General features: G+C 33.0%; 2 protein-coding genes across 2 annotated transcripts; one reads left to right on the top strand and one right to left on the bottom strand.

Annotated features, from left to right (window-relative positions):
• Positions 1-3,600: 3,600 nt before the first annotated feature.
• LOC145137826 (uncharacterized) lies at positions 3,601-6,492 on the top strand. The gene is made up of 8 exons (XM_079071962.1): positions 3,601-4,152; positions 4,499-4,646; positions 4,743-4,893; positions 4,975-5,100; positions 5,187-5,267; positions 5,366-5,558; positions 5,633-5,915; positions 6,051-6,492. The coding sequence occupies exons 1-8, from the start codon at positions 3,937-3,939 to the stop codon at positions 6,257-6,259; spliced, it is 1,407 nt and encodes a 468-aa protein (XP_078928088.1). The 5' UTR covers positions 3,601-3,936; the 3' UTR covers positions 6,260-6,492.
• Positions 6,493-9,883: 3,391 nt separating this feature from the next.
• Positions 9,884-13,054, bottom strand: LOC145136259 (2,3-bisphosphoglycerate-independent phosphoglycerate mutase). The gene is made up of 9 exons (XM_079070417.1): positions 12,793-13,054; positions 12,170-12,297; positions 11,915-12,065; positions 11,602-11,805; positions 11,080-11,504; positions 10,822-11,014; positions 10,652-10,747; positions 10,407-10,562; positions 9,884-10,314 (listed from the first exon to the last, which is right to left on the bottom strand). The coding sequence occupies exons 1-9, from the start codon at positions 12,952-12,954 to the stop codon at positions 10,153-10,155; spliced, it is 1,677 nt and encodes a 558-aa protein (XP_078926543.1). The 5' UTR covers positions 12,955-13,054; the 3' UTR covers positions 9,884-10,152.
• Between the last annotated feature and the right edge of the window lie 4,548 nt (positions 13,055-17,602).

Raw genomic sequence — 17,602 nt, 5'->3', positions numbered from 1 at the left:
AGTCTCATGGTTTTGGTTCTTGTGAGTAAAAGCTACTCCAAAGCTTATAATTGACATGTCTTGTCATTTCTAAGGATATTATGTCATAAAAATGAGATCTTGATGGTTGCTTTTCACCCCATGCAAGGGTTTGAGGACATTAAAGGAAGTTATGGAATTAGGGTTTAGTTTTGGGCCCCATTAAGCCATGCAAAGGCATAAAGCCTGAAACTTTATCATTTTAGATGTCCAGTAGGTCCGGATATGAGAGTTGGACGCTTGGTATTAAGGTATTAAGGTATTAAGGACATAAAAATGGAATTTGGCAACAGTTGGGTTACACAGGGCGTAACCTTGGAGTACACAGTGCATAGCATGACCTTGCTCCATTTTCTGTGGGAAGGCTCTACGCATGGCGTAGAACTGGAGTACACATGGCCTATGATCAGAGGGTGTTATAGACCATTTTTGAGCATTAGGTCAAGTTGGGGTGGGGTCTAGCCTTGGAAGGGTAAAATGGTCTTTTACCCTAAAGAGAGAGAGAGAGAGAGAGTGTGTGTGTGTGTGTGTGAGTATGTAATGGACCTCTGATTATGGGTTATCACCTTAATTATTAATTAAGGTTGTTTTGGATACATTAAGTGTGAAGAGCTTTTGTAGCAGCAACGAGTGTGAGATTTTGTTACCTTAGATTGAGGTGAGTCTTCTCACAGTACTTGTGGGTCGAAGGCACCAATGTTGACCTATTGGATTATGTTATGGTATGATGACTGTGTTTGTGACTCTTGCATGTATTTATATGTATGTTTGGGCGGGGCCCACTATATGTGTTGGTCAGGGCCCATTACATGTTACGAACAAGTCTATTATCGGGCGGGGCCCAATGTCGGGTGGGACCCGATGGATGTCAGGCGGGGCCCAATGTATATATGGTATGTGGTATTTGGGGAAACTCACTAAGCTTTGTGCTTACGGTTGTATGTTTATGTTTCAGGTACTTCTGGTATGAAAGGGAAGAGCTCGACGTGATTGCATCGCATCACCGATGTTCAGCATTTATTTTATGATTTGTACTCTAATAACTATTTTATACATCTTCACACTTTGATGAGTTTTAAATGAATGAATGATGTTTTTATGGTTTTGATAGACTTAAAACAAAAAAATTACTTATTATTTTTGGGATGTTACAAATATATATATATATATATATATATATATATATATATATATATATATATATATATAGTAGCGGATACAGGGGCATTTAGTAGGGTGCATGCACCCCACTTAACATGGATTCTTACCTAAATTTTATATAGAAAAATTGTAATTATAATTGATTTTCGTTTAATGCACCCCATGATAATAGTAGTTTTATACTATGCACCCAGTTACAATGATGTCTGGATCCGCCACTATATATATATATATATATATATATATATATATATATATATATATATATATATATATATATATATATATATATATATATATATAGCATAGTATAATTAGTATTGGGTTAAGATTGTATCTTGTGAAGTTCGAAGTGCCGCGAAGACAATTACCAAAGTGAACTTTTGTGTTTTGTATACCCAAATAGAGCATATTATGATCTTTTGGATTATGTTATAGCGTAGGCTAACTATTGTACTCCCAAAAAGTATGTGTAAGTTAGTGTGAGTGGATTGTTGTGCTTTTCACATGCCTAAAATACATGTCTATGTATGATTGGTTGTGTATTACTCCTTGTTCTTGTATCTATATAGGATTATGTTTTAGATCGAGGGTAATGGTCTTAAAGAGTTCATATTCACCTGAATATTTAAGCCTTACTTTATAATTTATTTATATAATCAATAAAAGAGCATATATTTATATTACATTGTTTGTTCTTACTTTTAATTCCACACATTCCTCTTATCATTGAATTCTTGTCTCAACAGTCAACAAAAGGTATCAAGGCAAGATTGCTCAATCATTATGGGAATTCATATCCATTTTTCTTTTTAGATCCGAATTATGTTCTCATATCTAATTTCTGTTTGAAAAACCAATTATATGGATAATTTTGACAATTTATGATCTTATTCTCAACCAATGGCGAATTATAGTAATACAATAATGATTAGTTACACTAACATTGTTGGATTTAGATACAAAGATAAGGCATAGTACACAACGAATCATACGAGACACGTACGCTAAGACATGTGAAAAGCACAACAACCTACTCACACTAACATACATATATTGTTAGGAGTACAATAGTTAGCCTAGGATATATATAACATAAATGAAATGATCATAAATATGCTCTACCAACTACTAACCGAATACAAAACATAAACTTCACTTTGGATATTGCCTTCAAGTCACTTCAGACTATCGCAACATTAAATCTTAACCCAACACTAATATCATAAGAATTTATACCATAAATATATGAAAATACAGTGTTTAGATAAATAATATGAATTTATAAATGTAAATATCTATATTATACATTTAAATATGTATCTATATGCAAAAAACATACATATTTATTTGTAAAAATACTCTATTTATGTGTAAATTCTATTTATTCTTTGAATAAATTATGTAAATATATATTTTTTGAAATATTATTTTTTGAACAAATTATGTAAGATTAATGGTAAAAATATATATGAAAGTAATAAAAGTGACTAAATTTATAATATATATATATATATATATATATATATATATATATATATATATATATATATTAATGACTAAATGTGTATAAAAGAAAGTTAGTGACTAAAATTAAATATTTGATTAAAATTAGATATTTTATTTAATAGCGACTAAATATATATAAAATGCTTATTGTCTAATGGTGTTTTCTCAATGATCTCATTAAATTCAATGATAAATCAAATCTAACAATAAATTTAAAGTTCAAAGATAAAACTAAAACCAAACCTAAAATTAAATACTTAAATTTAAAGACTAAATATATGCAAAACCTAAAATTGGATTGGTTACCATAGTTATCCCTAAATTTAAGATTAGATGAATATGTGATATAGATAGCCCAAGAGAATAGAGATATCTAACTCTAATAAAAGAGTAGTCTTTTTGCGACGTGGCGCTTTCTTAGACCCTCTTCCAAATGTTTTCCTGCCTATAGCCTCTTTTTGATAAATACGGATAGATTTTTTTTATAAATTTAAATATATCAGAAAAATATGGTAAATTCCGTTAAATAAGGACATAATACACACAATTGTTAAGCAGTTCATTTGTTTTCCTGCTCAAGATTTAGTCTTCATTCGTTTTCGTGATTTCACTCTTCATTCAGTTTCCTTTTTCTTTATCAATAAAAATCCCATAAAATGGCCCATTAAATTATCATCGAGATATGTTAATAAACTGAATCTAAAAAAATCAGGAACCTATTTCAGAATTGAATTAAGGTATAAAACATATATTATAAGTTGCAATACAATTATATTAAAATTAGTTATTATATTTTAAATTATCAATAAATTTTTTTTTAACCATGGTTTCCACGAGTGTTAACCTAGTAGTCATATAGATGATCGGTTCAAAACCAAATATAAACACCAAGACGTAACCGTAAGTGTCGGTTTTATTTTTTTTATTTTGGGACGACGAGAACCGCAATGTGACTGTGGTGTGGGCTTCATACTTTACCAATTTTATTAATACAAGTAATCCGGGGGATTCCCCTTTTTCGTTGTTTCGATTCAAATCCATTCAATTATATGGTTCTTTGAAATCTAGTAGCATTCAGAAGATCATCATCTACTCAGAACTAATCAACTCTCGCGGCGTATACTTCCTGAATTTTCGATTGCAAAAATGTGTTTCCAATACCTAGATTCTTAATGAAGGGGAATACAAGGGCTTGAGAGTGGTAGTGGTAGTGGTACTGATACTGGTACTGGAAGCAGCAGGAGAGTTATGATGGCGAGCAGCAGCGGTAGTGGTGGTAGTAGGCCGCCGCCACACTGCGGTGGTCGGAGGAGAGTGGTTGCTACAAAGAAGCGTGACTGGACCAACTGGCTCTCCGTCAACAACAGCGTCAAGAAGATTCAAAGACGTGAGATTTCTTCCAAACGCCAACGTTCCGTTTCCATCAGCAATTCCGTCCACCGGTTTCGGAACATCCGCTTGACGGTAAATCCACCCTCGTTTACCTTGGTTTCAGTCAGTTTTGCAGCAATTTTTCGAAATTCAGTGATCTAGGATGACAAAAACTTGATATAAGTTGATTTTAGGGATCCGTAACACCTTGTTATGCATTTGGATCGACCTAATCTACCCATTTGGGAATTCCCAATGGCCATGATTGATTAGACAAGAGTGTTAGTTCTCTTAAACAAACACTTAGATCTTTTCATGTTCTTTTTGTCCTTAATCATCGTATTGCTATGTGTAGTCACATATGCATATTCATGTTTGATGTTTACATATGGTAACATCATCATTTGTATTTCATTTAAAGTACTCATAATTGGATCAGGAACAATATAGCACCCATGATCCGAAGGAAAGCTCATCATTTGCATTACCATTCTTGACAAAAAGGGCAAAAGTTGTTGAAATAGTGGCAGGACGTGGTATCATATTCGCTCTTACAAGTTCTGGTGTTTGTGCAGCTTTTAGAAGAGGTGATTGTTCTTATATTATATTCCATTGTTATCAATTTCTGGTTATATTTGAAACAAGAACAGTCTTAATAGTTTCCATTGGCACTCTAAATGCAGATACAAAAAAGAGGATATGTTTCTTGAATATCTTTCCGGATGAAGTCATCCGCAGCTTGTTTTACAATAAAAATAACGACTCGTTAATTACTGTGTCTGTATATGCTTCAGACAGTTTCAGTTCACTCAAATGCAGATCAACAAGAATAGAGTCAGTTTCCACTTTCTACTCCTTACCTTTACATATTCTGCTTTTAAGTTATATTGATATTTGATGTTATATAAACTGTAGATACATAGAAAGAGGCAAACCAGATTCTGGTTTTCCTCTTTTTGAGTCTGAATCCCTCAAGTGGCCTGGCTTTGTGGAATTTGATGATGTCAATGGGAAAGTTCTTACCTATTCAGCAGAAGATAGGTACCTTTCTTTTTATAAAATATTACATTTTCCTAATTTGGCTGTGTAAATGTTGTTGCTGATTTCTATTTTCTTCTTGTTTTTAGCATATACAAGGTGTTTGACTTGAAGAATTATACACTGTTGTACTCTGTAGCAGACAAAAATGTAGAAGAAATCAAGATCAGGTTTTGTATAGAATAGTGTTTACATTTGGTCTTGAAGTATATAAATTCAGGGATAATATTCACAATTATAATAATGATTTTTGTTTTATGACACACAGCCCTGGCATCATGTTATTGATTTACAGTAGGGCTGCAAGTCATGTTCCTCTTAAAATACTATCAATTGAAGATGGAAGTGTTTTAAAAGATTTCAATCATTTACTTCATCGAAACAAAAAGGTGGAATTCATAGAGCAATTCAACGAAAAGCTTCTTGTTAAGCAAGAAAATGAAAATCTCCAGATTCTTGATGTATGTTCATATATCATTTTTATGGATGTTGTTAGTTACATATACTTTATTTATTAACTTATTGAAATAAATAGGTAAGAAATGCTGATGTGAAAGAAGTTGGAAGAACAGAGTTCATGACACCATCTGCATTCATATTTCTATATGAGAATCAACTGTTTTTAACATTTAGAAACCGAAGTGTTTCTGTTTGGAACTTCAAAGGAGAGCTTGTGACATCATTTGAGGATCATGTGTTATGGCATCCAGATTGTAATACTAATAACATCTACATAACTAGTGATCAAGATCTTATAATTTCCTTCTGCAAGCCTACTGATTCAGATGATCAATCCACTATCTATGGAGATGGAAAAGGTACATTCAACATTTTTATTAAATATATATTAACATCTCTCATGTCATGTCATATATATATATATATATATATATATATATATATATATATATATATATATATATGGATATGGTTGTTGATGATGATGCATGCAGTTGGTTCGATTAATGTAAGTAACATATGGACTGGAAAATGTGTGGCTAAAATAAACTGGAGGAATGCGTGTTTGAATGAAGAAGATGAAGATGAAAGGAGGAAAGTTGCAGGGGCACTTGAAGAAGTGACAGCTCTTTACTATGATGAAGAACGCAATGCCATTTATACGGGTAATGCTCATGGTTTGGTTCATGTTTGGTCTAATTGAATTTAGAATGCAACAGATTGTCGACACCTGGCATTGGTTTTTTCTTTTTTAAGTTAAATAGTTTTATGTGTGTGTATATATGATGATGATGATGCTACATATAGCATATGGTGTTTATATATACGTTTAGAGAGGTTATGTTATTGTTGAGTAATGGTATTGAGACTACAACTATTGATGAGGTCTTGTGGTTCTTATTCTTTTTTATTGCATTGACTTTTTGAGTTGTTGAATCTTGACTTGTTGTAATTTTGGAGCTTGCTAAAAAGAGTTGACACATTAGAGGTATTGATTTTGTCACTCCCCTTCAACATAGTGATAAAGGTGTCCTAATTGTGATTAAGACTTAAGAGGGTTCATAAACTTATGGATTGTTTTAAAATCTATCTTGTCCATGGCAAGCTTTTTCTTATCTTTCACCAAAATGTCAAAACATGTGTGTATTGGTGAAAATGATTATTTCATACAGATTAACTGTCAAATAATAATTCTTAAACTAATTTGCATATAAAACAATACAATAATATGTACATCTACTAGAATCATGTCATTCATTGGCCACATGAATAAAATTAAATATAATTTTCAATTTAGTGTTAATTGTTACATGATTAATTAATTTAAAAATTATTTATGTTGCTATTTTTTATTTCGATCATATGATAGATTATTTGAATTTTCGACAACATGTTGTAATTTATAGTTTTATGTTAATATAGAAGACTAAAATCTTACATAGAAAATTTTTATTTTCTTTACATTTGTATCATACTAATGAACTAATTTATAATAATTATTAAAAACATTTGAAAAGTTGAGGGAGTTTCAATATGGTGCAAGAAAGTTGGCATCTATTAATATAGATACATAAAAGAAAAACTTGCAAGCTATTTCCAATGATGGTAGCGGCTGTGAAGCCATTTCCAATGATAGAGGTCATGAGACTATTAAAGATAGGGGTTGGTAAGGGAGTGATGATGAGTTTAAGGTAAGATAAAGGGAGAGTAGTGATGGTGGTGGTACTGTGGTGTGTAAGAAACAATGAATTTACTTAATTGTTAATTATACGTAATATATGGGGTTACACAAAAACATTAAAATGGTATGGAATAAATAATATATTTTTTAGTTATAAATTTATTATTTATTGACTAGAATAAGTAAATAAATAATTGGTTATTTATTATATAGCAAATAAAACTAAACAAGATTTATTTATTAATTAGTTTATTTATTAAAGTTGGTAACTTATTTAATGGTAATTAATTAAATGAATTGAATATGTGGGATCAATCATGTATGTCATGTTATGTGCAAGGCATTTTGTACGACTTAAGCATGACGAGTTGATTTCGGACAAATCCTAACAAGACTCATGCAATCAAAAACATTCTCAAATGTTTGAGAGGAATGGGATACATGTTCTTGATTTATGGAGGTAAGGAAGAGCTTGGAGTAAAGAGTTACATTGATCCTAGCTTCTAAGCTAATGAAGACAATTCTTGTTCGTAGTTAGGATTCGTGTCCTTATTGAATGGAGAAGCGATGACTTGGAGGAGTTCCAAATAAGATATCGTAGCTGATTTGACAATATAGTTTGGGTATATTGCAGCTAATGGAGCCGAAAAGGAGGCTATGTGGGTGAAGAAGTTCATCGGATACCTCAGTATGGTTCTAAGCATTGAACATCTCATAAAGATCTACTATGACAACGAGGGTGCATTCGTTTTGGCTAAAGAACACTATTCACACAAACTCACACGGCATACACTCATCAAATATCATTATATTTGAAAGGTTGTAGAAGAAAGAGACCTTATCCATCAACATAATTGCATTGGGCATGAATTTGGCTGATTCGTTTACCAAGTCACTACAATAGACGAATCATGATTCTCACACTAGGTTGGTTGGCATTAGATTTGCAAACGACTTGGTTTGATTAATTTTATTTTAGTTGATTAGATGTCAAGGAACTAAAATTTTTGTATGATATAATGATTATTATATTAAGATCTTAATATATGTTAGGAACAATTATTTTCATTTTGTTCATTATTGCCTTCCATTTGCATTTTTACTTACTTCCTTAAATACTAGTTTATTCGGAATTTCGACATTCATCCCTTTTTATGGAAAGATGTTATGAATTAAGATTGATGTGAGGTATTAGTTAATTACACATAGAGATAGATATTGCATAGAGATGCGACTATACTCACATGTACTTTATAAAGATCAAATATTGGATAACCCGTATTTAGAGATTACTTTATGGATCATGTCGCACATAATTTTAAGATGGTAATATTTTACGTCCTTAAAATAGAGATACATAAGATTCTTGACTTAGTCTACTATGCTTTAGCACAATGTTGTTTGTAACTGTCAACTGTACATGAAATGACCAGGTGTGACATAATGGGTGGGTCAACTGTACATGAAATGACCAGGTGTGACATAATGGGTGGGTGCAGTCTGTCTATGTAGTCAATGTTTATTTATTCCTTCTAACCTATGATAGAAATGATATCATAGGGTCCCTCAATGATTATGCTAACACTAAATGCATGGTCATGCTTAGAATAGATTGGTATTGGATCAATTGTGTAGTGTGTTTTGTTGGTCATCATGAATCTATGTTAGGAAACAAAATATTGAAGGTCTAGATATTGACATCATTTCATGTCTCGCATTTATATATGTACATCAAGAACAAAAGATTGTTTGATAACTTACCTATAAGATTGATTCATACCTTTGGGGATTTGATTTCATTACTTGTTGTGGATAAAATCTATGCTACTTTTGGAGTGCTTCTATGCAGTTGCTTGTGTCATGTGCAAGTGAGAGTTTGTTGGAGATATGCTCATTGACACAACAAGTTGATAACACTACTAATAATACATATGCATATTGAGTTGCACACAGAGGGCAATCTAAAATAACAATAACAATAAATATGGGGATTAGTTTGTTATTCATCAAACTATTGATGGTTTTAGTTAGAAACTATAAAAGAGATAGGCTTCGCTTTGCAATTAGGCATATTTGAATTATGACTAGATGATTATCTATTTAATTAATAGATAATTATGTTATTATTCAAATTGAATTACCTATAAAACTTCTCTTTTGGCATCCCTTTCCAAGCAAATCCCATATTCGAACTCTTTCTCCACCCCCTCTCACATTTTTGGTAACACTTAGCATCTTGCAATTTGTGGTTTTTTTTATTTATAAAAAGCATTCTGCCGTCTAAAAAAAAAAAGAATGTGATTCCATAGGTGAACATGTTCCACTTTTGTTCCTACTGACATTGATTTTTCCAAAATGACATGGTCTTCTATTACCAGTCACAATGTGTTGAGTGTACTGTATACACTCTTCTAATTCCACAGCTGAAGGATATGCTTCAAGTGGGAGTGAAAGGAACATATTCAGAATGAGGTTGTTGGCTGAACTGTTATTGATATTTGTCAACATCTTGTTCATCAAATGAAATCCAACACTCGTATACCACTTACTAGGATGTGCAAAATGGATCTAAGGCTTGCGTCATACAATATTAAGCAAGAACAATAACTTCACAGAATATTTTAAAAAAAAAAAAAAAAAACTATGTAACCACAACTTTTACTTTTAAATCAAACAAACCGTTCGTTTTACCAGTATCCTTTTGTTGCATAAACATAAAAAAGCCTAAGGCTAAAAGTAAAAGTAAAACCCACTCACTCAACCGTGGTGATGCGACCAAAATCGGGAAATGGTAACTAAACATATTGGTGTCATATGTTTTACATTTTTACTGTTTCCATCAAATTATTCAAACGAAAATGTTCCAAACTCCAAATCACCTTTTTTCATCTTTTCCACTTTAATTACTCAATCAATCAATCAACAACTTCAATAAGAGTTGTCTCATAATCATCAGGAGCCACAAACCCATGAAGATTCATCACTGTCGCTGCAACATTTGCTAATCCTCCACTTGGAACATCCTTCCTGAACTTCACCCCCTCTGCTAACCCAGGTCCTCCAATCGCAATTGGCACCTACACATTAACTCAACCATGGTTAATTACTTAAACTTAACTCCCCTTCAATTATTTCTCATTATACCATATATAGTAAGTAGCTAACTTACTGGCTGAAGAGTGTGAGAGGTTAAAATTTGAACATTTCCTTCTTTATCAAGAGCAGGCTCTCCCTTTTTGTTTCTCTTCACCATGTCCTCTGCATTACCATGATCAGCAGTCACCACAAATATTCCACCTACTTGCTCTACTGCATCCAATATCATCTGTTTCACAAAATCAAATTCCTTCATATACAATAAAAAAAATATGTAAAACAATTATCAATTTTCTATTATATCTTTTTTTTTTTTACCTTAACAGCCTCATCAGCAGCCTTGCATGCTACAACAGTAGCCTCAACATCACCAGTATGCCCAACCATGTCACCATTTGGTATGTTCACACGCACCTAAACGCAACATATTATTTCTTTTCCATTTTTTCATTTTGTATTTAAAAATATATTAAAAAAAAATCACTTACCTGGTCAAATCTTCCACTAAGGATAGCATCACGTGCCTTCTCACCAATCTCCAAAGCTTTCATCTTTGGTTGAACATTAAAAGTAATTCCACTATCACTTGGAATCTCAACATATTCTTCCAGCTCAGCATTGAAATATCCAGACCGGTTTCCATTCCAGAAAAATGTCACATGTCCGAATTTCACTGTCTCACTGTTAATCAAAAAGTCAACTCAAGATTCTAGAAATCAAGATTTCTTGAATAACAAATAAATTACCTGCAAGCGAAAGTGCGGACCCCATTATGAACCAAGTATTCGCCAGATGTCCTATCGATCAATGGTGGAGATACAAGGTAGTACTTTGGAAGCTTCAATTCTCCATCATACTGAAGCATACCTGCATACCGGATTTTCGGGACCCGCACTCTGTCAAATTTATCAAACTTTTCATATTCAAGGGCTTGTGCAAGCATGGTCATACGATCTGCACGGAAGTTGAAGGTGACAACAGCATCCCCATCAACAATGGGGCCCACAGGTTTTCCACTTTCATCAACAATCACAAATGGAGGTAAGTATTGGTCATTTGAACCAGGAACTTGTCTTAGTGTCTTTACAGCTTCAACTACATTCTTAAACTTGTGTGGAGCTTCACCAAGAACCTGTGCATCCCATCCCCTTTTCACAACTTCCCAATCATTCTGAAATCAAGAGTTTATGAATTCAATTGGGATGCTTTTGATTTCTTGTAAATAAAACATCAAGATTTGTGATACAGGATTTAGGGTTATCACTTACCTCATAACGATCCATGGTGACATACATGCGGCCCCCACCAGAAGCAACTTGTGCATCAATGCCTTTTTTGCGTAAGTCTGAAAGTTCTGTTTCAAGTGTTTCAGCAAAACCGATACTTGATCCATCAAGAACATCACGCCCATCAGTGAGCACATGGAGACGAATCTTCTTGGCACCACGTTCACTGGCTCCTTTGAGCAACAACTGTAATCCAGAAAGTAGGACATGTCAATATGTCATGTCTCCATCAAGAAAGATGAAGTGAATGCTTGTTGAATAGTTAGTTACAAAGATTAAAGTGAAACCTACATACCTGTACTTGATCAAGGCGTGAATGCACACCCCCATCACTCATTAGTCCAATAAGATGCAAGGTGTTGTTTGCAAAAGATTCCTTGATGTAATTGAAACCTTCATCTTCATAAATTTTTCCAGATTCAAGAGCTGCATCCACGAGTTTTGCACTAAAAGAAAGAAGCAAAGATTGATAAGCAAATGTATACAATGGGAGGGAATACGAATCATAAGCATGAGGTAATTAGGGTTAAATGAAGGATCAAAATCTCACCCTTGGGCATAGATTCTTCCAGCACCAAGAGCATTATGTCCGACTTCACTGTTTCCCATGTCATCTTCAGTGGGAAGTCCTACAGCAGTACCATGAGCCCTCACCAATCTCCATTTATCAGGGGCACCCTATAGCAAAAGACATACACATCAAAGGCTATTCAAATCATCTGATTACTAATCGATCAAAGAGCAATAAGTTCGGAACAACTGATATCGGAGTTTCCGCCCTAAGCTCAGACAAAATCACCTCCGATTACCAATTGAACTACCCTCATTTTACTTTTACATAATAGATGTACTGATCAATCTTCGATTGCATACATACCGAAATCATAATCAGATCTTATTAAGACATACATCAAAAACATGTATATAAATTTGTTCACAATCGTTGATTCGTCATGGTTAAACTCGCTTATTTCTATTGATCTAGAACCAATAACTATATTCAGTTGGGACGTAAAATACATCTACGAATCAAGATCAGTGGTCCTTAAGTCCTTTAGATCTAATTAACAAACAAAAACGACTATCTGCCATTTATGTGGATCAAAATTAACATATATGCATACAAAAAGAGATATACAGATGTACAGCAAGTAGAGAGAAAGCGAGTAGTACGTTTTTGAGAGAATCCATGGTTGGGGTTTCTGCTACATGGATGCAGTTGAACTTATCGGGAGAGGCTTCACCCCATCCATCCAAAACAATCATGGCTACCAGCTTCCCCTTGGGTAGCTTCGGGTGATCGGCCAATTTCCATGAAAATCCAGTGCTCCCCATCTCTCGCTGTCTTTCAATCTCAGTCTTTTCTCTCTAGATCTTCGTTTGGGTTTGATAGTGAAGCTAAAGAGTAGGTAGATGTCTGCGGCGATACCACATATGTCTGCAATATTTTATACTGCAATTTCTGATATTTTTTTTGTAGTGCCAAAAAAGTCCCCCAAGGATTACCCATAGTTCAAAATAGCCCGTTGGTTTATTGATTTGAATTTTCCAAGTAAAATAAAAAACTCAAAAAAAAAAATCATAAAATTCAAATAAAAAATACATCTAAACGCTGAATAAACTATATACTTTTTTATTTTTAAAAACTTGTTATATTTCATTTTAGGTGTTCTTACATTAGATTTTTCATTTTAGGTGTTCTTTTATGCTGAATTTTCAAATCACAATTAGTTTTTTTCTACTATTAGATTTTTTTGAAATTTATAGATTTGATTTTTATATAAAAGTGTTTTCTTATTCTAATATTAAAATATATTACAAACATCTGATTAAATATTAAGCATATTTATTGAAAAAAATATAAGAAAAAATATATAAAACAACATTTAAATTGAATGGATATGTTCTTACTTCTCATCAAATATTATTATTTGATAGGCTTCATCAGGGAGTTTATTTACCGGATTGTATTGTAAAGTATTAATCATTAACAATTCATTTGTTAGGTTTTATGTGTCAATTATGTTGTTAGTTTATCCAGATTTTGGAGGTTAAAAAAAACTATATGATTATATATTTATAGTTGACATTTGTAAAATTATATCTCTTAACTTTATTGAATAAAAGCATAGTTAAAAAATCAGTTGGTTTATATGAAAATACATAAAGGGGTTTTCTGACAAAATTTCAAAAAATGTTAGTTTTCGATTATCCCAATAAGTTAAGGGATTAGTTTTCGATTATCCCAATAAGTTAAGGGCCTTAATCATGCAAAATAGAAATAATGAATTATTTGCAAAAGTATGAAAATACAAAGGGCTTTTCTAACAAAACCTCTAACTTCTGTCATTAACTTGTTATATTCTTATCAATCCCATCATTGATTAATATCTTTTAACTAACTTATGAACGTTATCATCAGTTTTTTTTTTTTTTTTTTTTCAAATATATGTCATGGTTTGAAAGGGAAAACGGTTGGCATTTGGGGAGGCTTTTTGAAAATATTATTAGTATTTTTTATGTTGAAAAGACTTTTGCTTGCATGACCCTATTTTCTTATATATGATTGTTGTTTTGTGGTCAAATATGTGAACTTGTTATAGTTAAGTCCATCAACTTGCTTAAAAACGTAAAAAGAGGGGTTCAAATTAATATTAACATAACTTCAATATGTAACGAACTTTTCTATTAGTAGTTAAATATTTTTTGTTAAATATTTTATTTAGATAAAATATATGCGTATAGAACGATGTGGATTGAAAAAAATAGGAAGAGAGAAGGGTGCAAATGCAAATCCTATAAAAGGAGGGTTGGCTTTGAAATAAAAGGAAATGAAAAGAGAATATTCGAGAAGCATCTAGTAAAATAAGCAATTGGTGGTTTAACGCAAACAGCGTGTGTTGTGACGCCACACCATATTCATTTTTCATGCCTCTTCTTTGAAAAGTCAAACTGACGCAGCCCAAACTCGAATGCGCCCACCGTCTGTCTCTATACATAAACTTTTGAGTAAATTACAGTTTTGGTCCCTGTATATTCTCACTTGTCCAACCTTTGCATTGTTGATGGAACTCATCCCTGCAGTTTGGAAAATTAGTCCGAATAAAAAAAACAATTTTATCCTACTTAATTTTTTTCTTGTACTCATTTACAATATTTAATAATAAGTATAAAAAAGTAATATATTTTATGATGTATACATATTTGTTCAGTTTTTATTTATTATTTTATTTTTATTTTTATTTTCTTTTCATCCATATTTACTTCTTCAACTCGTTTAAGTTGTATATATTCAGTCCCTATGACCGACTACTCCAGATAAACCGGAAATATTGACTTGATATTGTAATATATTTTTCATAATATTTTTTGTACATTTAGTCCTTAATATTTTTTGTTGCAAAATAAGTTTTGTTGTTTTTGTACACATTCAATACTTATGATTGATTTCTTTTGAGTTTCTCACGGCATCCTATGTAGGACAATCATTAATGAGGTGTTTGAGATTGTTGATGTTTGTAGCCACCATAGTCTCAGCCGTTTGGTTGCTTAGGTTTTGTGGTTTGACTTAGGTCTTTTGTTCTAAATGTCGTAATTTCTTCACACGATCTCGGATTTTAACGATATTTATATTCACACGTTCATATTTCAGTCTACTACAACTTCGTTTAGATTACTCTCGTTAAAAAGTAATACATTTTTACTTACGATATATATATATATATATATATATATATATATATATATATATATATATATATATATATATATATATATATATGTGTGTGTGTGTGTGTGTGAATATTTTTTTTATAAAATCGTAAGTAAATATATATTACTTTTTAATGAGAGTGATCTTAACGAAAGTTGTAGTATACACAAATACAAATGGGTGAATATAAATATCGTTAAAATCCGAGATCGTATGAAGAATTTACGACGTTCAGAACAAATGATCTAAGACAAACTACAAGACCTAAGCAACCAAGAAGCTGAGGTTGCGATGAACATAAGTAGGGGTGAGCAACGGAACAGGGTACCCGCTTTCGGAACCGGAACCGCCGTAGAACCGTTGGTTCCGGTTCCTTAAGTTTTGGAACCGCCATAAGCGGTTCCTGTTCCGGTTCTTATTTTCTTGGAACCGCTACCCGTTGGATACCCGCCAGAACCGGTATATATACATAATATGATTATCTAAATTCTAAAATATCGTTGTTATTTTAAATTAAAAAGAAACTTAAAAATGCTTTTGTAAAAAACACAACTCGATAGTTACAGTGGGTAATATTTAGAGTTTATACTATTAAAAGTAGTTACAGTGGACAATCATTATAGTTTATACTATTAAAATGACAATGAAAGTTGACATCTATATAGGAGAATATTGGTTAATCAACTAACAGAGGTTGGCAACGTGTAACACCCCAAGTTCAGAAGCAAGAGTTCAGGGAAGTAAAGTGTTATTAGAAGGATGGACTCGGCGAGTTGGAGCTATGACTCGTCGAGTCGGAGCGTGTGAAGAGCACGTGATAAGTGGTCTGACTCGCCGAGTCGGCGGCTGGACTCTACGAGTCAGTACTGGAAGAGGAAAACCCTAATCTTAGGGTTTGCACCCTATTTAAAGGACTTAACGTCCTCCCCTCAGCCCCCTTACTACCCTTTGAGATCCAGAAACCCTAAAAGCGTGAGTGAGAGCCCTTGGAAGCAATTTGGAGCTTAGATAAGTGATTTTGTGAAGAGATTTTGAAGATCAAGGAGCTTGGATCAAGGAGATTTGTGGAGATTCGGCTTATTCTTCAGTGGGAGGTCATTTTGGAGGTAACGAATCGTTATCCTTGACCTTCTCCTTTCTAGACCCATCTCTCATGGAGTTTTAGGGTTTGTTTGGAGATAATATGATGAGATCTTGGTGCATGAGTTAGATCTGGAGCTGAAACTCCAGATCTGAGTTCTTTTTGGATCAAATATGCAGAAAGCCCTTCTAATTGTTATGCAAAAGCCATTCCCCATGAGTTAAGTTCCTTTCTAGCTTGGTTTTTGGAATTATGGGACATGAAGCACGTAAAGGTAGCAACTTTATGTGCTAAGGCACTCTAGGGACCCAGATCTATTGTTTGGAGCAAATGAGTAGATATGTATCTTTCGATTATGGGAATACCCGTATCAACTCGGCGAGTCTAGGAGATGACTCGGCGAGTTGGGCTAGGGCTTCAGGCATTGAGTCGCGTAGTGACTCGGCGAGTCGCATGGGTGAACTCGGCGAGTCATATGTGTTGGATTAATGTCTAAGTCCATAACTATATTTGGTATGTACTTGACCCGACCCGGCATGGTCCATTTGGGTTGCAATTCACCGGCACAATTTATATGGATAGTCTTTTGAGAATAGTATATTTATGATTTATATTAATATATTATAAGTTCTAATATATTAATATGGAATCATATTATTTAATTAGTATTGATCAAGAATTAATTTAGAATTAATTAAGTGATCAAAAAGAACTAATTAAATATGGACTCTTATATATATGGAATGGGCCAAGTTCATTTAGGTTGGGCTAAGCTTTCATAGATGGTCCATGGAGCTTTTAACCCATGGATCCTATGTAAATGAAAGGTCATGGGTATTAGGGTTTACATGGATGTAACCCTAATCCTCCATAATATATAAATGGGTCCTTGGCTCACAAAATTGGCACAAGTGTGTGAAAATAAGAGTGGGCCGATTTTAGTGTGCATACATATTCTCTCAAGTTCTTCCAAGGTGTTTTGGTGATTTGTGATTCCATTTGAGGCTTCCACACTATTGGGGCTAAGCTCTTAAAGCTTGAAGACATCAAGCTACATCAAAAGGTATGTCATCTAACTAGAACTTTGTAGTATAGGTGCTTCATAATTTGTAGTATAGGTGCTTCATAATTTGTAGTATAGGTGCTTCATAATATGCTAGTTAGGATGAAACCTTGGAATAGTTAATATT

Source organism: Lactuca virosa, chromosome 9 (genome assembly GCF_052849685.1).
Source record: "Lactuca virosa cultivar CGN04683 chromosome 9, Lactuca_virosa_CGN04683_v6, whole genome shotgun sequence".
In the NCBI taxonomy this organism is placed as follows: Eukaryota; Viridiplantae; Streptophyta; class Magnoliopsida; order Asterales; family Asteraceae; genus Lactuca; species Lactuca virosa.
Note: the sequence above shows the minus strand (reverse complement) of the source record. Positions and strands in the feature narration are given on the sequence as shown.